This window comes from Chelon labrosus (genome assembly GCF_963514085.1).
Source record: "Chelon labrosus genome assembly, chromosome: 12".
Classification (NCBI taxonomy): Eukaryota; Metazoa; Chordata; class Actinopteri; order Mugiliformes; family Mugilidae; genus Chelon; species Chelon labrosus.
In genome coordinates, this window is record NC_140345.1 from 2,705,464 (window position 1) to 2,731,064 (window position 25,601).

General features: G+C 40.0%; 1 protein-coding gene across 1 annotated transcript in view; it reads left to right on the top strand.

Moving 5' to 3' along the window:
- The window catches only part of sh3bp5b (SH3-domain binding protein 5b (BTK-associated)), a 35,981-nt gene that overhangs the window by 5,509 nt on the left and 4,871 nt on the right, over positions 1–25,601 (top strand). The window contains exons 3-7 of the mRNA XM_084556127.1: positions 5,355–5,483; positions 20,049–20,213; positions 20,550–20,680; positions 23,721–23,763; positions 25,267–25,486. Coding sequence (XP_084412253.1) covers positions 5,355–5,483; positions 20,049–20,213; positions 20,550–20,680; positions 23,721–23,763; positions 25,267–25,486 — 688 coding nt within the window. The remainder of the gene's footprint in view (positions 1–5,354; positions 5,484–20,048; positions 20,214–20,549; positions 20,681–23,720; positions 23,764–25,266; positions 25,487–25,601) is intronic.

A 25,601-nucleotide genomic window follows, 5' to 3' on the forward strand; every position in this document is an offset into this window, starting at 1 on the left:
CTGTGAGATACAGAAGGAAGGACTGAGAGGCCATAACATAAGCATATGTTGTTATGCTTAGTTTAAAATAATTTTTTATTAGCTGTCTTTCTCAAGTGTCATAGCTTTTAAGCAATGTTATCTTTCATGTGTTATTTACACTGGATCTGGATTATAGTTTGTGTTTATTCTGTACTCCAGCGCATTTGGTTGGAAATGAAACACTGACTATGGTTGAAGTGCTGACCTTTACATTTAAAGTGAGGGCGTACACGTCCACGTCCACGCCTGATGAACTGTGTGTGGAAACATGCCCGCTTTCTTAATGAGTCAAAGGTAAAAAAGGTCACAATTCCTTCCTTCCCTTAAAGTCAGCACTTTAACCTCTCATAGGGATGATTTCTCTTGAAATCCAGTAAGCCGGAGTACAGAGCCTGTCTACTTCCTCTTTGGTGTCGCTGAGGTAGTTTTAGTAGTGTCACATTGATACAATATTATACAAGTAGATATGTTAACAATAATTACCAAGGTTGGGAATGGAATTCAAGATTTTATTAATATAAATGCCATTGTCGATTCCGCTTATTGATTTTTACCTTGATCAGTTTTCTTTGTGGAAAAACTTGTACACGGTTTTTAGCAACAAGCCAGCTGATTTTTTTTTATTGTCTGTCTGTGCGCAATTTGGATGTATGTATAAATACTTACTTGCTGGATGTGGTAGCAGCACTGATGTAAACATGTCCGACTGAGGCCGCAACACCACCACAACCCTATTTAGGTTGAGATGTGTAAAATTATTTCCAATTGGTTATGAGACTGTAATGGGCTGCAATAGGAAATTAATGGGAAACAGTGTTTGCATAAAATCACAGCCTTGCACTGATTGCAATCGACATCATTTTCATCTTGTTTAGTGAAATGCAGCGCCCCACTCTGCTCCTAACAACCGCAGAGTGAGATGTCATGTTGTGAGCAGGATCATCATTTAAATGAATCAACAATGTCAGAGCCATACAAATCCGATGGACTGTAAAAATTTGAACCGGTTTTCGATTCCCACCCCATATAATCGGCAAATAATGTAATGGGGGAAAATCAATCCCATTTACATGTTTGTAGGGAGGATGCTAACATGCTGATGTTTAACTGATGTACTGTAATATTTACCATGTTCACCATTTTAGTCTCCACTGCTAGCAATCCATCCTTTGCTATTTAGCACTAAACAGAAAAGGTTTATCTTGGGTGGAACCGTCCTCTGGGTAACGTGAATATCTGAAGAATTTCATGAGAGTTCATTCAAAAGTTGTTCAGACTTCAGGGATCTGCCTGATCCGGTGGGGACCTCGTTCTGGCAGGGTGGTGGTCCCGGTGTGGTGGCAGCGAGCCGTGGTTGGGGGGACTGCTTGGGGGGGGAGTACGGTGGGGTGGGGCCCTGTCGGGATGGGGGGGTCCCTGGGTGCTTGTCTGGCCGTTGCCGGCGGGGGGGTGTAGGGCCCTGGAGATCTGGGGGATGGGTGTGGCTGCCGACTGGCGGTCACGGTTTGTTTGTGGTTTGTGTTATTTGTGTTCGACTGGGTGAGTCACAGGGGGAGAGCGTGTTAGAATGAGGGAGGGGGGAGGTGAGTAAGGTGAGTGCACGGAATGAGTGGGAGAACCTGGTGGAGGGTGTGAATGAGTGAGGAAATGAGAGGAGGGCTGAGTGGGATGGATGGAAGTGTATGAGTGAGTGGGTGTGCAAGTAGGTGGCAGGGGAGGGTTGGGTGGGTGGGTGGGTGGGTGGGAGGAAGGGAGGGGGGGGCGGGGGTGGGTGCTGCCGGGGTCCCTGGGCGCATGGCTTGGGCGTGGGGGCGGGTGCTGGCCCGTCCCGGGCGGCCGTCTGGGGCGGCCTGGTCCTTGTGGGCGTCGGCTGGGCCGCGTGTCTGGTGGGGGTGGGGGGTGCTGCCCTCGGGCTCGTGGGGCCGTGGACCCTGCTCCGTGCCTGTCCCGGGTGGCTGGTTGCCTGGCGAGGTTGGTGGCTGCCTATCTGGGCCGCCGGGGCCTGCTCGCTGCAGCTGGGGGGGGGGGCTCTGGCCGGGGGCCTCCTATGCCACCAGCTGGATGGAGGCATGTCCCTCTGTGGTGTGGTGGTGGGGACACGCACCCTGGGGTTGCTGCTGGTGGTTGGGATCCTGGGACTTCCTGTCCATTGACTGCTCTCCTTGGGGGAACGGTTGCACCATCACAGCCATCTTTAAACACTCTTCATCCTCATTCTGCATGGTGACACAGTCACTGCATCCTCTGGTGAACATTTAAACCGTGTATACAAACCGTGAACATTAAGGACTACTGTGGTTTAGTTATCTGCTGTGTTATACAAACATGTATGTGTAGACTTAAACACGAGTGTATAAAACTTTTGTGCCATGGTTGTTGTCTACCCCAGTGTAATCTTTCTCTTTTGTGTGCCTTTTAGGATTGTCAGCTTGCTCTCCGGCCGAGACCGGGTGATGTTCTTTGTTGTGTTTCTCAACAGGTGTAGCAGTTGCTGCTTGGTGTATCCCTCTTTTTCTCTCCATCCCCCCCCCCCCCCCCCCCCCCTTTTTCTCTCAACTCCTGTCCACTCTATCTTTCTTTCTCTTTCTCTCTCCGTGTCAGGTTCAGCAATATTATGTAAAGGTCCATCCACCAACATGTATAAAAAATAAAATAAAGTTTAACTGAGATTATCAAGAGGAGCCTTATCATTCATAAAGCTCCCCTTGGCAAATCAAAATCTGCTCAGCACAATATGAAGAACAGATCATTATTCTGCTTGCCTCGATGCTGGACAGGACAAAAAAAAAAAAAAAAAAAAAAAAAAAAAAGTTGTTCAGACAACTTAATCTGGGGCGTAGTGGTAGAGTGGCTGGTCAACATTGCCTTCCACAGCATGGCTAAAAATCCATTGTTATTATGTAAGAGGAAAATATGCAGTAGAAAGATTCTCAAGGGCTGATGAGGATTTACCTTAAGTAAGCCTAAACTGAATCAACAAATACCTAGAAAGTATAATTAAGTGTAATTTTATGTTCAGTGGACCAAAGGCCATAACAAGTGCTGATATACTTCTTCATATTTGTTCTCAGTTTTGAAACAATGGTTCATTGATGTTAGACAGAAGTAGTACAGAATCAGTTATTTTTTTTTAGTTTTAACTGTTACACTTGGACTATAACAAATGAGCTCAGTAAATCCCTTGAAAACCATCTCTACCAAAACTATCTGTTTTCCTATATTTCTAGCTGAAGATGAAAAAGATTTAAATGAATGCAGTTGATGGTTACATGCTTGGCATCATACTAACTCATTGCTGTGCCATGATAGAGAAAAAGAGTGAATCTCCAGCGAGTTATTGCAATCTAATAGCGGTAATTACACCAGTTAACTGTAGTTAATTTGGCTTTGTTAGCTAGACTATAGCTACCGAACATAACTACAGTATCCTCTACAGTACACTATAAATTTAGTGACTATTCAGTTGTGGTGTTAAATGACATACATCAATCATATGTTGCTGTAAAGGTTACTGCATTACCATATATTTCCAGGCTAATGGTGACCATAACTTTAATTTTGGACCCCTAACAATACAACAATGAATAGTGAACAAAAAAATTCTAGTGTGGATGAATATAGTACTGCATAGAAGCCATCCTTTCTACTCGCATCTCCAGAATTCTGCCTTAGTTAAAATGGCTTCTGTTTATTTGCCAAGAGCTTTTATCAACAAGAACGTATGCATCTTACGCCCCATTCCACTTTTCTTCTGGTTGCTTGTTATTTAGCACCAAAACTCTTAGTCTGCTTTAATGTTTTTAATTTAATTTAACATTCTGGGAATGCAAATATAGGGTATGTTTTGGAGAACTTTAATTTATGTATGATCATTGTGGTTTTTAGTCAAACAAAGGCTATGCATTGCTAAACAAACAAACACGTTTGACTACGATATTGTAACGAGAGTAGCATGAACCTTAATTAGTTAGGGACAAATTGACGTGGCATTATTTAGTTCTTGGGAAATGAGAGCAGTATCCATTCATTACAAGACCTTACATATTGAACATGAGGATGTGAGAACCATCCATGAGCCCCTTAGACCTTTTACACAGCAAACATTTTTACAGTAGGGAAAGCACAAGTGTAGTAGTGATGGCTCAGTCTGTTACATTTAGTGTCCTAGGAATGTTGCCTTCATTAATACACATATTCTTTTCCTACTGTGACAAGGATCTATTGCAAAATTGTATGCATAATTGAACTTAGGAAGTGAGATAGAGGCATCTAGTGCATTGCACATTTGAGTTTGTGGTCTATGAAACAAGTGAGAAATGTTGTTTCCTTTTAGGTTTGCTTCACAAATGGCTTGTTTACTGAACAGGGTCTTGGTAACCTCAAAGAGAGGTCAGGAGCAGTTTAACCTCATCCCATAAAAGACTTATTCTGTGTGAAACTGTTTTTGAGTTCTACTTGTTGGCCTTTTTCTTCTTGCACAGGCTCTTCATGCCAATTAAATTGCCATGATGAAATTTCCAAGACAAATTCTTATCAGTATGAAAAATTTCTCTTCACGAGTACAAACAGAACTCTCTAAGATATAACGTAAACAGTTTGGTTCGTGTCAGTTAGCAGACTTTTTCCACAGTCTGGCTATGGGCTGTTTGTGGGGACAGTTTTGCTCACGTTCTCAGCCTTATCTGCCCCCCCGTGTGAACACTTTGACTTGTGTTGTGTTGATTTTAATAATTGGGAGCTGATTTTTTTTATGCACTATTTAGACCAAATTTTGTGTGGTTTTACCTTGGAGTTATTGGGTTTTAGGTGCTTTAGTTCTGGCCATGACCCATAGCAGAGGCAGCAATAGAGCAAGTTTCATTTCCTCAGTTAGCAACATTACAAGCTGTCATTAGAAAGGAGGTGAGGGGTCAAGAACTGCAACACCCTGTGAAAAGATGAAACAAGTGTTCATCAAAGCTATATGCTTTACAGTCTCCGCAAGAACATGATCAAAACCTTAAAATAGCAAGTTCTGTGGTTGTAGCAAACTGAAATTGAGCACAGTCTTACACTTGGTTGATTGCTTTCTTAACCTAAATGCTTTACATAGACCATTCCAATTAAAATCCTTAAACAACATTTCAAACACATTTTTGATAAAGTTTTGGTAGATCCCTGAAGTTACCTTAATCTTCAGGTTAAGTTTTCACTATGTGTGTTTTTTGCAAAATCTGGAGAAATTACAGTGTTCATTTTTTGGGTTTCGGGTTTGCAAAGCTCTCAGATCTCTCTTGGAAAGAGATTATTTTCACTTGAATGACTGAATCTTTTCTTTCTTTCTTTCTGATCAGGATGCAAGGCAAAAGTTTCGTGCTGTTCTGGTGGAGGCCACGGTGAAGCTGGATGAACTTGTGAAGAAGATTGGCAAGGCCGTCGAGGATTCCAAGCCTTATTGGGAGGCCCGGAAATTGGCTAGACAGGTTAGTCGACAGTGATTGGTGGGGTGGATTGTGGATGGTGTTAAGGTGCTTTTTGGGAAGTCAAGCCCATCAGATGGGATGCCCATTTGAGGATTTTCTTTTCAGTGCTGTGTTTTTACATAGCCCACATTGTCCCACATACTGAGTTACACAGGCCTATTATTTGTTACATTCAGTGTGTTAGTAATGCATGGCCTTTATTGGTGTGGGGATTGAAAAGGTCCATTTGATTGCTTTTGCTTTCAGTGTAGGATAGAAGGAAGTAGGAAAAGAATTTCCTTATGGAAATTAGAGCACATAATCTTTAGTAAAACAATGACAATATTTTGTCTGGTATTTATTTATCTTTTGGATGTTCCGTATTGAAATGAAAGAAGAATTTTCCTTCATTAAAGTTCAGTTCTAAGCTAGCTGAGGAGTAAGATTCAGAAAGTCGCAGCAACCTAAATAGGGGAGGAAGGGAAACAGCACAATCTCAGAGCATGATCTTAGTTCCCCTTTCACCCTTTGTACAACAAAATGGGTGCTATTTGTGTTCAGATAAATGAGGAAGGAGCCACCTGCACATCTCAATAAGAGCCCATGCAGCTGTAAGGGCACAGATATCGAGTGGGACTCAAAAGGCTTTAATGTGTCCTTTCATGGGTGTCTACTCTGGGATATAGTTCAAAGTGGGAAGTGGTATTCACATATTCCCAAGGAGATAAATCATTGCTACATTCTTTTGTAACTGTCCATGGTGTGCTGAAATACTAGCAATGGTGAAAGAGTTTCTGTAAAGTGACGCTGCAGTTGAACTTCCTTTTTTTTTCTTACCTCTTATAAACTTGTTTTTCTAACACTGCTGCTAGCATTATTCTCAAGGCCCCCATGGAAATATTTAAGTAGAGGTTAATCATGTTTGTGTCCATGAATGTAACATTCTTAAAGAATTCAATGACATCTGAATTCTGTAAAGTCTGAATTATGCTGTGGGCTCGCTTGGGTTTGAACTTTCAGGTTATGTACTAGTAATTAATCTGATATTAATGAATCTTTTGAATATTCTGTATTGAAATGATAGATGAATTCATCACCCGTTAAAGTGAGTCCATTTGAAGTCAGTTGAGTAATCTGTTTGTCACAAAACCCAAAATACCTTAAATAGGGAACTGGGGTTCCTATTGGAAATCAAGCCACCTTGTCAGTATTAGTGCTGTTTGTTCTGGCACCAAGGTCATCAGTATTTCCTTCAACAAATTCTGTCCAAATTGTTTTGTTATTATGATAATTATACATATACATTTCAAATGAAGACATAAATGAGAGATATGCCAAGTGTTTGTTTGATAAGGCATTATCATAAGACCGTATCTTCTGTGGTTGTGGTCTGCCCTGTGCCTCAACATTAATGATCCTTGGGGGGACTGAGATGAGGATGCACGGCATGTGATTGTTCTAGTTAGGTCCTACCTGTCTGCTCACCCGCTGGCCCAGTTTTATTCTGGGATTCTCTCCAAGCTTATTTTCACTTTTTAAACGTGTATGTGGAACAGCTCGGGTTCAGGTAGCAGAAATACTGTGTTTATAAAGGGTGCTTTTCCTGTGACCCGTGTGGTGAGCAAAAGACCATTAATACTGTTTTCACCCACTCCCTCCTTTGCTCCTCACCAGAAAACAGTTCTATATCACCACACTTTGGATTTGGCTGTCAGTTGAAAGGCAGAACACTTTTCTTCAAGGCCAGCCAGGCGAACATAACTCATAACTGGTCTGACAAAATAATCAGTTAAAGTGTCAGAGAATATTTTTAGTTAGGCTCGTGACAGACCAAGGATGACCCACTTTTGCTAACTTTGCCAACACTGTGTAGTCCTTGTGTTGTACAGCATCATCTCTTCTGAAGTGGTCTTCCTCTGGTTGGGATTTTATTGTTAAAATGGATGCTGGTGTAGTAATTGGCCTTAGGACAAGGTATTTTGTAGAAATATTTAAGGTCATCAAAAACTCTGCTGCACTTTGAAATTACACTTTTATGCAATAGTAAACTTTTGTTATGGTTGAACCTCATTATATGTCAGAATGTTTTAATAAAAGCCTAAAACTGTGAGTTAAGATGCCACATTGGTGAAACAAGGCTACCTTAAGTGTGGCAACCTCATTTATTTCAGTGGAACCAGTTGATGGCACCAAAACAAAGTAAGGCAGCATCATTTTGGCAACCAGGTCCACGAAAACAGACATTATATTACTTAGTTGTGTGTGCACATTTTCTAAATTCCTTTCCTAAATTGTAAATTGATTTCTTGGAAAGAAACTATTATACATTCATCTGATGGCAGCAGCCAAGATGATCTGTAAATGGAAAGTTGGAGTTTGGGTCTAAGCCAGGTCAACTACTCATCCTTACATTACTGCAGTATGCACCCAAATGTTTTCCATGTCTCTTTATTTTAAGTTGGGACATTACCTGTTCCTGAATGAATGTTGGCTTAGGAGATAATTCGTTAAAATGAAGTCAAATGTTCTGTATTAATCACCACAGCAGTGATAATGCACTATTCTGCTTATCTTGCTATGTGAATATTTAGTCAGATGCTAATACTAATTTCTGGCCTCCATCCATGTTTTCTTAGCAGATATTATAATTTTTTACATTTTTTTTTAACAGATTTATACAGTAATTCACTGCACTAGTCTGCACCCAATTAAAAATGAAGGCTTTCCTTACAGTAAATCTAGGAAAGATTTTTGGCTTGTTGTTCAACAGAGCGATAGCAAAATTTATCCATTACTGGATAATCTTCTGATAATGTTTCTACAAAAGTCAGTCTGCAACAATCTACATGTCAGTAATTACTAGATTAAGAATGAAGAGACTGCTTTGTGCTGGTACCACTGTGTCTGTGTGAAATATCTTTGTGCTGATTTAGAGGACACAGCCTGACCTCTCAGAGAAGATGGGAAGTTGACTGTAATTGTTTTTGCAGGGATTTAGCATCTTGTATGTGTCCCTTGGTATTCATAGACAGTATCTATCTAAATGAGCCACTGCAGTCATTCAGACCTTAACTGTGTTCAGTCTTTTAACTCCCTGTGCCTCTGTGGACATTTGACAGGTGGACTTCCAGTATAAAACGATGCGTTGCTTGTTTTTCTGAACAGATGCTGTACAGGACTATTGAAACCAAAATAGAATGAGCTGAAGTCGAGTACAAGCAGCTTCTTGTTGCAGTCCGTGAATGCTTTTTGCTTCTCACTGAGGGTGTCTAATGTCTTTAATTACGCCGTTTCCATCTTGAGAAACACGCAAATGGATCCTGACACAGCAGGAAAAACTCGCACACAGTCCTCTTGATGTCATTTACTTTAATGATTTGCCAACTAAAAATATATTCAATTAAAGAAACAGTGGGACTCTTTGTCACTGTTCTTGTGTCTCCTTCCATTGCTTATCCTGTACTTATACTAGTGTGATGTTTGGCTTCGGTTTGTGAGCTTATCAGTTGACTTCAGCACAGGTTTATTAGCTGCAGTTGGTGTTTACTTGCTGTGTCATTTATGGTTTAATGAGTAAATCTGTTTGGGAGTAGTGTTAGGGTTAGTGTTCTTTTTTTGTTTTGTCTTGTCTTCTTTCTTCAGTTCATTTGATCCTTCCTGCTTCCTTTCCTTTGTGGTGCCTTTCTCCTTTGTACATATTACAGTTGTCGAATTTTCTTCATTTATTGCTGCTCTTTTACCTTTTGCTGTGTTATACCACTCTGCGTCCCCACTGGCCTAGCAGTGTCGGTGCAAGTGTCTCACTGTTTCTTTATTCTTTATTTCTTTATGAATTAAATCATCTGCTTATATAACTCTGATGTTGGTCTACGCTTTATGGACGAAAATATTTAGCTTGAGTCATTGTTTTGTTTGCTCATTCATTTTTTTGGTCCCTTCTCCCTTTATCCCTCTCCCATTCAATTTGATAAACTAATTATTTGCAGTTGCAGATAAGCAACAGCAGCACCCTGGGAGTGGCAGATTTAGACGATAGATTCTGTTTGACCTTGACTTTAGATGGCAGATAAAACACAGACTTATAACTCTGAGACTGCATGAGTCATTATGCAGGTATACAATAAGGGTTTCCCCACTGAGTTCCAAGAGGGTTTTGAAAAAAATCCTTTAAATCTTGAAATGCAAGCCCGCACAAGTTTCTGATTATATGCAGAAGTTAAGGAAGGAAATAAATGGTGGGCACCACACTAAAAATGAGCATTATGTTTTCACATCATTTAGAAGGCGATTGTGGGGAATGTTTTTGTATGCTATCGGCAAGTTTCGTCTGAGTTGTTTTTTTGTTGTCGACGCTGCTTCTGCATCCTTGCGCATTTTCTGGCTTTCTTCATATTCTGGTTTGTGCTTGTGTTTGAGTTGGTGGAACAAATTAGTGGTGTTACTGTCCTTTGTATGCACTATTTGTTTGCAAACCTTGCATGTTGTAAATTGGTGCTCCGCGTCAGACCTTTTAAAAACCAAACCAGTTCCAGATAACGGAGGTGCCCGGCGTATCTGCTCCGCCTTCCGCCATTGTCAGTTTGTCAATATTCCACACGTGTTGGGCTGCAAGTGTGTCGCACACATATATACGTCATCAATGGGAATTTATCGTTTTTATCGCGGGATGACATATTCTTACCGTGGGGAATGTTTTTGACGATATATCGTAAACGATGAAATATCGCACATCCCTATCCAACACATCACCTTAAGTAAGCGGAACATTAAAATGCATTCACCCATCTTCTGAAGCTGGAAGCCTGGTGACAGAGTGATATTAAAATTGATTACAGTGCAAAATATTGCTATTGTAAGTACTTGTGTGGTCCAGTCCCCTGTGATGATTGAGCAGGACTCTTTTCCTCAAGGACACACTGAACTTTGCATGAATTAAACCTTTGACCTTTCCCTTGGAGAGCAGTGTCTCCAGACATTGACTTTAATAGCTTTAAGCTACTCTTATTCCCTTTGATTTCACTAGTAGAGGTTTGTCAGAAGGTCCAAGAAGAAACAGGTGCACTTATTGGTGACCTAAGCGTTAATAGAGGAAGTGGGTCAGGGTGACGAGGCAAAAAAGTTTGCAGAGTGATCGCTCAAGTGCACATAGCTTCAAAGAAGCACAGTTTTAAGTGCTGACTCTGGGATGCAGTGGGGATGCCGTTTTTTTTTTTTTAAACATTATGAAATATGCATTGGGCTTATTCCACTTCACCTCTCATGACTATCAAGCTTGAGCTAGAAACAGGGCTGTAAGCATATGCTGGCTGTAATCACCTTTTCTGGCATTGCTTACACTCTATGTTGAGTTTCTTGAACACTGCAGGTTTAAAAAGTCACAATCATTTGAGCACAAGTGGTGTTATTTTATTATTCAGTTTTCTGAGCTGTGGATAATACAATTTGAAGACGTCCAGTTTTTGCTGCTAATTCTGTTACTTTAAGGGAGAGACTGGACAAAGCAGCAGTGAAGCTACTGGTTTTGTGTCACGATGGAGCATTTTAGCCTTTGAAAGTGGATGACTCATTGCCTCCCCATCAGTGAGACAACTGCAGAATGTGATGGAAACCAGCAGCCCCCTCAGCCTGCCACCCCACACGGTGTGTCTGCATGCCTACTGATGTCTGGTGATGAAAGACAAGAGGTTGTAGGAGGCTGAAGACAGGGGGGTGAATAAAATAAAGGCAACATGGAAATAAACAGAATATGTATGAAGGGTGAAAGGGGTCAATTTGTAGACGGGGAAAGTGAATTAGAAGAGATGTCCTGTGACAAGTCTGGTTCCAGGCAGCAAAAGAAAAACGGGAGCAAACAGAAATGTGCCAAAAACAAAATCTTTAAAAAAGGTTCTTGTGTACACATGTTTACCTTTAGTACAAAATAGATTTTGTGCAGATTAACTACATTTTGTAATTCAGCATAATGTCAAGGGATTGGTGGGGGAAGTGACAGTGAAAAGGACAAGGTAATTGCTGGCTGTTGAGAAGAATATGGAAGATCTGGAGATCCCATGCTGCTGGAAAATAAAGCTGTAGAGGAAGAGGAAGAAAAACACAGACAGAGACACACTCCGCTTTGTGGATATGATTGTTTTGGCTCTGTGTCAGAGGTGAGCAACAAAACCTGTGTAGTTTCTCCTTCAGTCTCATTAGACAGATGGGGCTCAGTGAGAGGAGGGGAGAATTTGACGGGGTGAGGTGCCACCCCCTCACCATGCTATTTTAAGATATTGTGTAGGTCTTCCTTGTGCCTCCAAAACAGTTGTGACTCATCAGAGAATGGACATGGGCCTTCTGAGGGTGTCCTGTGGTGTCTGGTAACAGAATGTTGTTAGTGGGGGCCTTTGAGTCCTATGGGTTGAGGGGAGGGTCCTCTGTGGATCATCCCACAGATACTTGATCAGTTTGGGATCTAGTGAATTTTGAGGCCAGGTCAACACCTTGTGTTGTTGTTCGTGTTTTTTGAGTTGTTCCTAAATGACACTCCTTGATGGCATCAAGGAGTGTCATTGCTATGGGGTGGGGGTGTCTGGTCTGGTCTGGTCTAGGTGGGTGGTACATGTCTAAGTAACTTCCACATTAATGGCAGGTCCAGAAGTTTCCCAGCAGAACACTGAATTGTCACAAGATGGTCAATGTTAGTCACTTCATCTGTTGGTGGTCATGAAGTTATGCCTGATCAGCAGAGTTTTCAGATAATTTTATTCAGTGAAGAGTTACTGGGGGATACAATAAAGTCAGAGCAAGCAAATTTGCAAAATTTAATTTAGGAAGTTATATAAACAAAAAAACAAAACAAAAATAATTTGAGACTCATGTATTGCCGAAGGCATAGAATTGATCAAGCAGTTTAAACTGTCAGAAAACTGACATATTTTCACACTGTACAGTAACATTGCAATACAAATACTGAAAATATTTCTATTAATATGAAAATATTCAAAGAGCTGTTGTAGTAGATGGGTATCCTGTCATAAAGGACGGAAGGTGCAGGGAAATCATTGACAAACGTGGATCTGGACAAGTGGTTATTTAGTTGTTTTATGATGTGATATGAAACAAAATGGATGACTTGCACGTATGTCCTTACACAGTCATTTTCCCCATGCTTCCAGCCACCTTCACCTTCTTATTAGCCTGTTTTCCTCACTCTCTCTTTTCCACTGCCTCTGTTTATCTCACCCTCCCAGCTGGAGTGAAGTGTTTCTTCGGTCGCCAGGCATCACAGGTGCATAAGGGATGGTGATGATAGATGAAGTGAAATAAATGGATGGATGGATGGATTGAAATATGGAAAGATTTGGGGAATCAGGGGAGGGAGACAGAGGAAGGCAAGGTCAAAGCCATCTGGTTTTGCTTTAGCCACCTGGGATACTTTGTGATTGTGAGTGTGTGTTGTATTGTTACAATACCTGCCTATATAAGAGCCCGTTATCAGAGCTCCTGTGACATGCCTACCAGTGTTTTGTGGTTGGGGAGTTTCATTTCGTAATCTTGGCAATGAGTCAGTAAGAACATATTGTATAATGGTGTTTGATAATGTGTGTTTGTTTTGGTGTGATTGCGTGCTTTGCTTTAGCATTCCTACAGAAACACCTTGAGACTAAATTTAGCTTTTATTTTTTGTTTGTTTGTTAAGAGCACTTTAAAATAAATGTTACTATTCAAGATTTGAACTATCAGACATTATAAATCCTAAAATATGGAAAAATATGAACAAGCATAATAAATGAAATTATACTGACACATTTTTTTTTAAATACAGTTACAGCTATGTTTTCTTTGACTGTACATACTGCTTTAGCCACATTGGTTACAAGGAGTTCATTTAATTTAGGATATCCATTTTTTTTCCTGTTGCGTCGTGGCATTATGGTTAACTCTAGTTGTCACCTTGGGATTCTGATTTCCTCACAGGTCCCCCCAAAATGTACATGATCGCTCATCATCTTCTAGTCAGTAAACACTAACCTAGAAGTGGGCTTTAAAAGCCATACCACATCTATATAATAGCATTTACCACCAACTAATGTCCAAGTGATACTAGTTTTTGCTCAAATGTGTTAGTGTACGATACATGACGGCTCATAAGTAACTACAGGAGATTAATCAGCTGCAAAATATTTAAGGCAATACAAAGCACTAGTATGTATGATGTTTAGACCAACCAACATTGTTGGTAGTTGATCTGAAAACAGGGCAAAGAAGCAAGTCTCTACAACAGTTTGAATACTGTGATAGAAATATTCCCACTTACAAACATTTCCTCAGACATACATATTGTTGTATTGGCTTAGTCACATGGACTTGAGCTTGAGAGAGTCTTTTAGTACTTTCTCACCTTCACACACCGGGTAAATCATGGTGTGAAGTGTGATGATTGATTGCCAACTTTTGAAAGCGCTGCCATCTGACACACTGTTGTGACTCTTTGAAGGCTTTGTTTGAGTTGTTCCATTCAGCAACAGTCCCTGCCTAGGGACTGCACATGGTAATTGTTCATCATCAATACCAGAATTTAATTAGATTTGTTTTGTACCAGCTGACTAAATCTAAAAAGTGAGGCCTTGTCACAACTTCCCTTTGAACACACAGCCCGAGCAGTCCCACTTCTGAGCCTGGACGTATCTGGGTTAATTTGCTTATTAAAGACCGTGAAGTGGACATCAGAGGCTGAGGCTTCCTCCCTGCTGCTGAAGTCATCTGTGGCTCGTTCAACCCTGGAGCTCTCTAGTATCTAGGCCAGCCGCAGTTTGCTCACCCTTCTCCTGGAATAAACAGCAGCATCAAATTGAGGTTTGCTAAAGGCAGGGTTTAGTTGAGTGTCCCAAGAAAAAAAGGACGTTGTGTTTACAGCACTTGCATGGCCCTCAGCTGGCATCTCTGATAGACTTCATTGTTCCAGATTGTGCTCTTTCTTTAAACACAATTCATTTCCAGACATTATCAAAAATAATCCCATTTCCTGGAAAATTGGCTAAACCAGGTCAGTTTGAAAACGGACACTGTCTCCTACAAGAATCTCACTGTACGATATTACATTATATTATATTATAGATACATTTTGTGATATTAAAAAAAATAAATAAAACAAAGATAAGTCAGCTGAATAAACTAAAACACCAACAGGGAGAATGACAAGTTATCTTTGCGTCCACATGCGTCTTGAGATCTGATCACAGGTTCACTTTCTGTATTCAAATAAACACACGTTTTGCTGTCTCCAATAAATCGCTACCACTCTTTCAGAACATGAAACAGCAGTATTTGTTGTACGCCAAATGCAGTTGCAAGTTCCTTACACTGGCCAACAACAGGGACTTTGCGTGTGTCCAATTTTTAAAAACACAGTTACTTCCAGGAAGTTATCAGGATTCTTTTAAATAGCATGCACTGTCAAAGTAAGATCTTCCAGATGTTAAAACAAGCTTGATACATGCTGACTCCTGGCTGGTAACATGGCCTTATCTGCAGCATTTGGGGGAGTTGTACTTAAAGTTTACTATTGCAGAATAAAAGTCTGCAATTGACTTATGGCAGGCCTCAACACAAATTGCTTTCTGAGTCCTTTGTCCTCCATATCTTGTTTCTTTCTGGATCCTACTTATCTCTTCTGTCCTCTTTTTGCTAAACTTTAACAGCAGCCCTTTCTTTACACCTTTGAATAGTTTACACATTAGTAAAAATGTAGGTTTACCACTTTCAGCTGCTTTAGCTAATGCGCTTTAGAAACGGTTTCGAATTCAGCATTGTCCACACCTTTAGTACTGACCAAATATGCCGTATGATAGTATTTTTAATAAAGCAAACCAGTGCATTTCGACCTTTGCAGCTGATTCAGGTTTTAGATGACAACTTAATTAGTGATTGTGATAAAGCATGCTGTGTTATGAAAATGACTGACTTAAGATTACGCTGTCTGCCTTCATCCTCTCTTTTTATAAAATTTTTCTGTGTTAACAAGTTAACAGATTGTTTTCTCAGTTTAATGGTCTCTTGAATAATAAATGCCTCTGCAGAGCCAAATTCCCGTGTCAGTCAGAGGGACTGAGAGGGAGAGGGAGTTTCTGAAGTTCTGCATTACTTACACATCAGCTTCCCCTCTGGAGGCTCGCTTCTTTGAAAATTTCATAGGGCTGCGTGCAGAGTGATTAAGATATGAAGTGAAAGAGTGAGAGATCAGTGATGATGTTGCTGACATTCAAAAAGGTGTAAAGGAAAACATAGTGGAGAATTGAACATGACATGGACGGGAAGGCATGTAAAAGTAGGCAGGCCAGAAATGGTGGCAAACAAGAAAGATCAAGTTGGATATAGAAAGTGTCAAGAAAAAATTACAGAGGAGAAAGTGGAAGAGATGGGCTGGATTAAAAAAAAATAAAAAAAACAGGAGAAAAGTTAAACTAGGAAGTTAAGATAAGAGGGCTGTAAAACATAGATGTAAGATGATTGAGATGTATAGTGATGGAAGAGATGAAAAAAATGAGAAATTAGGGATTCTAAATATTTGTTTTTCCTGTCATGGTTGGTCAGAGGCTAATGTAGCACACGCACACAAGCGGAGCTGATCTGCTGCTCGACTGAAGTGAGCCTGAGGGGAAGTACTGCGGAAGCAAGGCTCAAAGTGACTTCACTTTTGTGCAGTGGGGGGGAAGTGGTGACACGTCATCTGTTATACATAGTCTATGGTCAGGTCTTATCACCTACAGGTTTAAAAATGTTGTGAAAAGATATACAAGTTGCACACTGGATTTAACTGTATTGCCCGTTTTAGCCACGTACAAAACAATTCAGAGATGAGCTACTGTACATGAAAGCATTACCTCCTGCATGTCGTATTTGCCTTTCATTCCTTGCGCTACCCTCTCCGTCTTTTATCCTTTCTTACCCTGCTTCCTCACAAGTGTTTTCTTTGAAATGAGTGATGACATCGCAGACACGATGACACGGAAAATAAAAATGAGGACACAGAGAAGGAGAATCAGACTTTGTTATTTTCACTCATTTTTGCCTGTTATTGTGCGTCATATTATGAGTGTCTGATATGTCTGGAAATTAGATACACTTAAGCTCAAATGTGCAATGAAACTAATCAATCATGAAAAGTTTTCACTTTCAGTGCAAGCTAAAAGCTGTTAAAGCTAAAGAGTCAGTAAACAAGTTCATCAGTCCAGTTTATGTACAATTGAATTTTAATTTTAAAAAGGTTGCTGCTGCTTCTCAGCATTTTACTACCTCCTGACTGATGCAGAGTGTTTCATTTCTGTGCTGACAGAATGACAGAGGCAGCGGGGGAAGGACGGAGAGCGAGTGAGCACGTGTATGATGGGTTTCTTGTGGGAAACGTGACAGTGGAGGAGGAGGAGGCAGAGAAGGAAAACTAGGCTAAACCAGGAGTAGCACAAGTGGCACCGGGAGGTAGTAATAAGTAGAGAGATGAGAGATGGAGAGACTACCTTTAGCATTTTTCTTATGTAAATTATTTAGCAATTGTGGGGCAGAAATATGAAGGTCAGCTTGAAGTTCAACACAAAAACCAAACAAATATATGAAATGCGAGGTCATTTTTCTGGCATTCTCAAGGAGACACTGTCAGCTTTGGTTCCTGATACCATAGAGGGCTGGATTATCAGGAGAACCCAGATAAAACGATTGACGACAAGACAATTACTTGCTGGTCCAAAAATGGCAGTTTATGTTGCTCTTGATCCAGTCTGAAACATTTGTAGTGAAAAAGGGAGTTGCATAGGCAACAACCTAGATGTTCATATCAGACAGTTAAAGATTATTCTTATTTATATACAAACTCTTCAATATAAACCAATTTTTCAGTCTGTCTTCAAAATGGGTGATTTCAAGTAGTTACGGCTACAATGTCCAGCAGCTACCAACAATACATTGACAGACGTATGTTTATCTTGCTGTTCTCTTCTCTCTTTCTTCTGTCTCTACCCAGCTGGCCTTAGGCAGATGGGTCCCTCCATATGAGCTGGGTTCTGCTCGAGGTTTCTTCCTGTTAAAAGGGAGTTTTTCCTTGCCACCGTTGCCTTCAGGCTTGCTCTGGGGGTTTCAGGCCGGGTTTTTGTAAAGCGTCTTGAGACGATTTGTATTGTTATTGACGCTATATAAATAAAATTTAATTGAAACTGTCAGCTACAAAGCAATGAGCGAGGAACAAATAGATTTATAGGTTTCTGCTTGAAAAGTCATGGGTTATAGGTTCATCCTCTGTGTTGCTTTACTTCATAAAACCTTATAACGTGATATGTTAACATGTGCTTGCTGTTTTGTATAAAATGCTCTAACTGCATTTTATACAAAACAATAATCCACTATGTTTAACAGTATAGATAGAGATTTGTTGGTCTAGGATATTTTAAGGGGACAAGCACAATGACTCATTGATGGAGATTCATGTTGACTGAGGCTGGATCTTCTGCTTTAATAATTAGATTTTCGATAAAATCTTAAATACTGACATACTCAGGCTTAATGCTGGAGACTGTAACATAGAAACATTACTGTAGGTAAGTCATGGCTCTCTGTAGTGTTCAGGCAGTGTGGAATACAAAGTCGACCACATGACAGCAACAAGGCAGAGGTTGTTTGGATCTTGCTGTGCTGGCATGTTGATGACCATCCATAATGAAATTATAGCAAGCATGTGGTGAAGTCAGAGTGTCTGCAGAATAGAGTCTGGCAGAGCGAGCTGATGGAAGACGGATACAAGGTCTGTGGGATGAAACTACTCATAAGTGACGTGTTTTTATGTTTCAAGACAATATAAAAAGAACAATAAACCCATATACATGCAGAGGAATCAGATAAAAGTTGGACAGTGGGATCTGTTCAGTTAAAGAGGTTCATATTAGATGGTTAAAATATACGACATTTACAGTTTGACTAACCTTCATTTGGTATATATCTTTTTAATCCACATTTGTATCCAAGGCTTTTACTTATGACTTTTATCTGTATCATGTATCCATAGAGGGATTTGATCTGTGTTTTTAGGTGCAACCCTGATATTCAGTAAAGTTTGTACAGTTACACAGTGTTGAGTTCTTTCTGTGAGTCCAGGAGTTTACTTCAAAACCTCTGAAAACTTGAGAAGTGCTTACGGGGCTAAGCACACACTGTCACTCTTTGTCAGGAACTTCTCATTCTGGGCTAAAGTTGGCGCTGTCACCTCGAGCTCTAATGAGAAGGACGGGATTAGCCTAATGCACACACTTTCCTACTATGCATGCACACCTTCTTTGTCAAAGTTTCTTTAGTTGGTTTTAAAACTATTTTGAGGGGTGTGCCGTGAGTATGTCTATAGGCTTGTAGAAAAAGACCTCTGCAGTAGTGTACACAGAATTCATTAGCACGCCCTGCACTCAGGCTCGTGGAAAGTAAAACTTCTTTGATTGTTGCAGTTTTCATCAGTTCATTAACAAACAAATGACTTTTACATGATCATGATATCCTACATTTTGTAACAAATCACACACATAATCCACTCTCAGTACCATTTTAATCTGAGAAAAAGTAAAATTAGTCTTTTTGTCTTTTAATAAAGACCAAAACAGTTTTATCTGTTTCAAGAAGAACAATTTGTATTGCTACCTGCTTGCATCCTATTCGTTTTTGTAGTTTTTAAGATAACTACTATCGGATTGTTCCTGCTGTTGGCTCTTTAGCCTCAACATAACTTTTTAGAATTTCTTAATGTTTTAAACTATAATCTCTGAATTGCAATGGCAGGATTTGACTTTGGACTGTAATGCTAATGCTAACTCTTGCAGGTAAATACACACTGCACTAATTGCCTAATGATAGTAGTTATCCTGCATACCCACTACATACTAGTAGAGCTGCTACTACACAGTCAGACCCCCGGCCAGTGTTTTGATTAGAAATTCCCCTCAAAAATCCATATGTGTGTCCTTCAAAAGTGGTTGAAAGTCAGTTAGGAGTCTTGAAATATGGACCTCAAAGCAGCTGGGCCCCTGAAATGTGACTGATCTTGTGTCTTCCTCTGTGACATTCGGATCTCTATCGTGCCTGCTGTGTAGCTCTATCAGCTGGAGGGAAATGGGTCTGCTGCTGCAGTCTGAGCCTTTATGGTCTGTGTGTGCATGCATGCATGCATGCATGCATGCAAAGCTTTGTGAGTGGAATGCTGCAGCTGATTTATTCAGGCAGAGCTGACAGGGGCTGATAACACTGACAGACTCAACAGGACACTGTCACACTGTTTCTACCTGACAGGATTAATTATTCCCATGGGAAATTCAGAAAGAAAGTATGCAGAATGATTGATGCTGATGAAATTACAATAATCTTCTTAAGTAAAATGATTTTTCCAGGATTGTACATGAAGAAGAAGTAAGGGTTAGCGACTACCTGACTGACTTGCACTTGTTCCTTGTAAATTCCTCAGTGAATATACTGTAGCTGTAAAATAAGACACAATGAAGATAATGTTTTACATCAAAATGACTCAGCAGTTATGGCAGTTAACAAAAATGTATTCACTATTTGTCTCTGTCTGTCCTTCAGGCCCAGCTGGAGGCCCAGAAGGCCACCCAGGACTTCCAAAGAGCCACAGAGGTTCTACGTGCGGCAAAGGAGACCATCTCCCTGGCTGAACAGAGGCTCCTGGAGGAAGACAACCGGCAGTTTGACTCTGCCTGGCAGGAGATGCTGAACCATGCCACTCAGCGGGTGAGGCAAGGGGAAAGTGGGGGAGTTCAAGATACCTTCTTATTCCTTTTGACTATTCTATGAAGCTAAACTTAAACTTCACTTTTGTAGAACTTCTGTCTTAATCAAGCTGTTCATGTACATGTTAACATAAACCCAAATAAGTAAGGCTGCAGCCAACAGTTACCTTCTTAATGGATTGATTGTTTAATGTAAAATGTAAGAACATAGTAAAAGACCACAAATAAGTGTGTTTAAATGAGTCTGGTTTTTGACTGTTCACATTGGTGAAGCAGTTACAAAGTTATGTGAAGGACGTGTGTGTCTGATGGTGGTGGTTCTGATCGTCTGTTGCAGGTGATGGAGGCGGAGAACACTAAAACAAGAAGCGAGCTGGTGCACAAGGAGACGGCGGCCAAGTATACCGCAGCCATCAGCCGCATGAAACAGCTGGAGAAGAAACTCAAACGCAACATCAACAAGTCCAAGTAAGAGCCTCAGCCTGCTGTCTAAATGGAAGCCAGATTTTTCTTGGCTGCTGAGTTCTTCCTCACTAAAATCAATTATTTAGTTTGTGCATAAAATATATATATTTTAAAATTTAAATCGGAACATTGCAATTTTCTTAATTGAATATTACAATTTGTATTTGTCTCATATGAAAAAATGCAACTTTGCATCAAAACATGAATTCATTCTTGGTATATTATGATTTGTATTGGCCATATTACATACAGCTGCTCTAAAAGCAAAGCCAAAGAAACCCTGACACATTCATGCTGTGGAAGGCAAACCAAGGCAAAAGAGAAGATTACTTTATGGACTAATAAAAGTTCCTTATTATGGTATTCATTGACTTGAACACATGACTGAATTCAGTTATACTGCAGTCAAACTGCAGTAATTTCAGAAAGGTCAAGCTGCTAGCCTGGATATATATTTGGATGTGCCTTTTGGTGGCATGTGGACACAGTAAGCTGCTGAGCTGCAGAGCCTCTAAAGCACTCACTTGCATACACTCGAGGATATATGTCAGACTTTTACTAAAGACTGTAAAATACCCTCTTCATAGGTGATGAGGCTTCTGCTTTTCCCATTACATCAGATCCAGATGGTATGATGTTTTAATAAAGCAGCAAGTTACACTTCTCTTTTCATCTGAAACGGTGAACACTGAAACTTTAAACTGCATCGAAACTGTTTAGTGTAAACAGGCAGGTGTTAAAGGAGAAGTCTGACTAAATGTAGTACAGGCACGAGTTGTTGGCCTCGTGATCCCGCTGCCATTCTCAAAACTCAGGTGACTTTTCGAAACATCATTAATGACTAAAAAGGGTAACACAAGTTCCCTCACACATTGAAAATTTCTTTTTTGTTCTTCAGAAATTTACAATATATAAATAGTACCATTTGTCAGATGTTTACTCCTAAAAAGGTTTTGATTCACGACTACAAGTTAAAGAGCAGCTTTACCTATAAACTTAAAATATAAACTAAAAAATACATGATTAGAATAAGTTAAGAGTAAATTCAAAACTGAAAGGGAGTTTGAGAATGAACCCCCAGAATTCCCCTGACAAAATTAACATAGGATATAGTTACACTAGCGACTTCCTGCAATGCAGATTATATTTTTAACATGTTTTCTTGTTAATTTACAAAATGACCTTCAGATACAATTTCCTTGTTGATTGAAAGAAAGTACATTTGGAGCTCAGTTATATTTCTATACTTCTGTAAAACCTTCATTCAAGACATTAGATGTTGCATAAGACCCTCCCTGAAGTCCTGTATCTATACCTCAACACTCATCCTTTGGAAGTCCGTGTCATCCTTCTACTGTCACAGACTATGAGGCATATAGGCATCTTTGGCCAAGTAGAGTAAATATGAAGACTTGAAGAAATGGTGTGCAGTGTAACTCTACAATGTTTAGTAACTCTACAGGCAGGTCTGCAGCAGTGTTACTAAAGGGGAAACACAAGGTTTGCATTTGCTGCATCTTTAGGGATAGACAGGTGTAGTAAAGGTAAAGAAAATATATATTGCATGCCTTACCAAACTGACTTAGAATGATTTTCCTTTAACAGTGATGTTCCCAATATTCTTCTAGTTGTGTTTGTTTAGTTTCAGAATACAAATAAGCTGATGTGTCTTGAGTATCTCATAATGGCCGTTCTTAACAGTCCTAAACTGAATCTACATCTGCATGAAGGTGACCTCACCGTAAAGTGTTGTAAAATGTGGCTACAAATCTCTATAACTGTAATATTAAGAATTTAATAAGCAGCAGTTAACAGAGAAAACAATCCAATCTTCATCCAGATTGTGTGATTGGATTAAAAAAAATAAAAAAAATAAAAAAATAACTCAAACTGTCAACAGATTGTCATTGCTACAGGACACAAGACTTCCTCATAACACTTTTCTCGTACTGAGAACATGAAAAAAAACAAAAAAGAATATGGACATCTGCCATGTGTTTCCATGTAAAAAAATGTTTTTTGTTTCATTTAGGCCGTAAATACAGGTGCAATGTACTGTAAATCCTAATGACGAAACAAGATAGAAGTTTGGAAATTTTTGTCAATGTTACATCCTGTTTCCTTGTCACAAATAGACGGCTACTGTAGCATGTAACCAGTGCCAACTCCCAGATCGTCACTGAGTCAGGCCGTGCATTCATTCATGACACAATCTGACAAGAGAATCAACCGGATGGAGGTTTAAGCTGAAACACTGACAGGAAACAGGACAACTTGCACTGAATCTTGAAGACATCTTCATTTCTGTCTAAGCTACTGTGTTTTCATGTTATACTGCTTCTAGACTTCTACTACTCTACAATTCAGCAGGATTCATTGACATTAACCAAGTCTCTCTTAAAACAATGGTGGCCACATGAGCACTGAAACAGATATTACTCGCTGTAATCTAATGCACTTCCAAATCTACAGCCCTTGTTCGGTGGAGTTTATCAGCGGTTATTACATTATTACACTCGTTGTTTTGTGTGGCCAATATGAACAAGAATTATTACAGCAAACAAAAACTTTTTATACATTAATTTATAATCTTTTCCTTATTTTTAAATTTAAATCCTGTCAGACACGTGGTAATATGTGAACCTACAGCTTCATATCAGCTCTGTTTTACTTGAAAATGCATTGAAACTGTTTTGGTGGTACCTTAGAAGAGTCTAAACATTTGTTTCTTACCTGTAACTTCACAAGTGTGAAGAATAGAAATGAGTCCAAGAAAAACACTGGTTCTGGATCAGTTCAATTAATAATAAAGCGGTTTGGATCCAGTGTAACAGAGTAATCAGCTGTAGCCTTGCTGTGTGTTCCCTCAGCAGGGTGTTAATCCGTTCACTCATCCAACATCACAAACCCTTTATCTCCCTCTCCTCCGCTTGGTTGTCATGGTGATGCTGTGGGTACTGCTCTTTTCTGGGTTACTCTGTATTTTCCCCCTCTGATCTAATCTCTCTCTCTCTCTCTCCTGACCGCTGTTCCTCCTCCACAGGCCCTACTTTGAAATGAAGGCGAAGTACTATCTACAGCTGGAGGTATGTAACAACTCTTTGGCTCTAATTTACTGATGGCCTCTAAAAATGATGAAGACTGTGTCCTCTGTTAACACTGCTTATCTAACACAGTTTGGTCTGGATCAGGTGTTAAATAGACCAGAAACTGCTGTGGCTTTTAGTGTGGACATTTTGTGGGAAAATCTGTGCTTTGGGGTGCAGTCGCAATGTTTTGATAACAAAAGCCGTTTTTCTGTGACTCGATCACAAATGACAGCTGTTATTTTTGATAAGAATGAAGAGAACTGTAACTGCTGGTGCACTGTGCAACAGGAAGTTATCTAACTGACATGAGCTAATAAAGGAAACCCTGGGCTACTGTCAGGGATATTTATCAGTCTAAAGAAAAAATATTTGTCCACTTCAGTATCAAATGTAGCCCTCACAGGACCAGCGTTTACAGAAGATGAATGAATGAATAAATATGAAATGTTCAGAAGGTGATGCTCAAAAGTTCTTGTATCTTGCTCCTTTGGTGAGGACAGCAGCTAATGTCATCCTGAACTGACAGAAGAGATAATGTCCTAGAGACAAAGCGACCTTATAAGGACCTTTTTGTGATACATACTGTATGTTCATGTACCTATGTTCCACTCAAAACTGACACAACTGAGCTGACAACAAACTTTCTATGTTGCAAAGTAGCATTTGGGCATTAGTGATGTGAGCCATTAGGCCTATAAGTATGTTGGGTTTTATTTTATGTTTATTTTCCGTGGATGATTCAACACAGAAAAGCTTAACTCTGTTCTTTAAGTCATTTTTTATGTGAAAACAAGCAGGATCACTAATCCTTAACTATATGCCAAGACACCAAATGTGTATTAACCCAATTGGGAGATTCAGTTTCCTGTTCCAATCAGAGGTTCAACTACTAAATTAGTCATTTTGTGTGTAATACATTGACGCGTTTCAAAGTTTGCAACCATACCCAGTTAAGGTGGCTCCAGCTGCCAGGAAAAGGGTCAAAAAGGTCGAACCTGAACGGCTAAGTCCTTTAAACAGAGACTCTTTGAATTGCAGATTTGCCAACAATGAAGCTGTCCACCATCTTGGAACAGCTGCTATGACTACTAGCACTAGTATTATATGCAGCTTTCTAGTGCATTTACAAGCTGTAAGCAGTTTGATTTTGCACATATAGACTTATAGATCAAAACAATGTTGATTTCCACTATTGTTACGCTCTCAGTGGGTGAATCAACCTTTTGCAGGAATTTAATGCAGCTGCATTTCCAGTTAAAGTCTGTCAGTCATTATAGTCAGGTCAAAACAGTAAACAAAATGTGTCCTCATCAGGTCTGCACTGAATAAATCTTCACTTTTGTTGAGTAGTAGGATTTAAAATGTTTAAAATTGAATGGTGGAGTGTATGGTTTAAACCATAACTAATTAATGTTAACCAACTGAGTGTTTGATACTCAATTGAAACACCATCATCACTTTTTGTCTCTCCTTCATGACGACCCTGTTTCCCTCCTCCAGAACCTCAAGAAGAATGTGGACGAGCGGCAGGCCAAGCTGTCTAGAGCCAAAGGAGAGTACAAGACGGCTCTCAGGAACCTGGAGATGATCTCAGATGAGATCCATGAGCGACGACGAAACTCTGCTATGGGCCCCCGGGAGCGCGGCGTTGGAGCCGAGGGCGACAGCGTTTCCGGGGACGACATCTCCAGCTTTAAGATGGAGTCGGACGTTATATCCAGTGAGTACAGTTTCTACCACATCATCAGTCTGAGACAGGGATGAACTATATTCAGAGAATGTTGAAAAGCATCAGGGCGCTCTGTCTTTGTGGCCTGACTCAGGCGGTTCTGCTG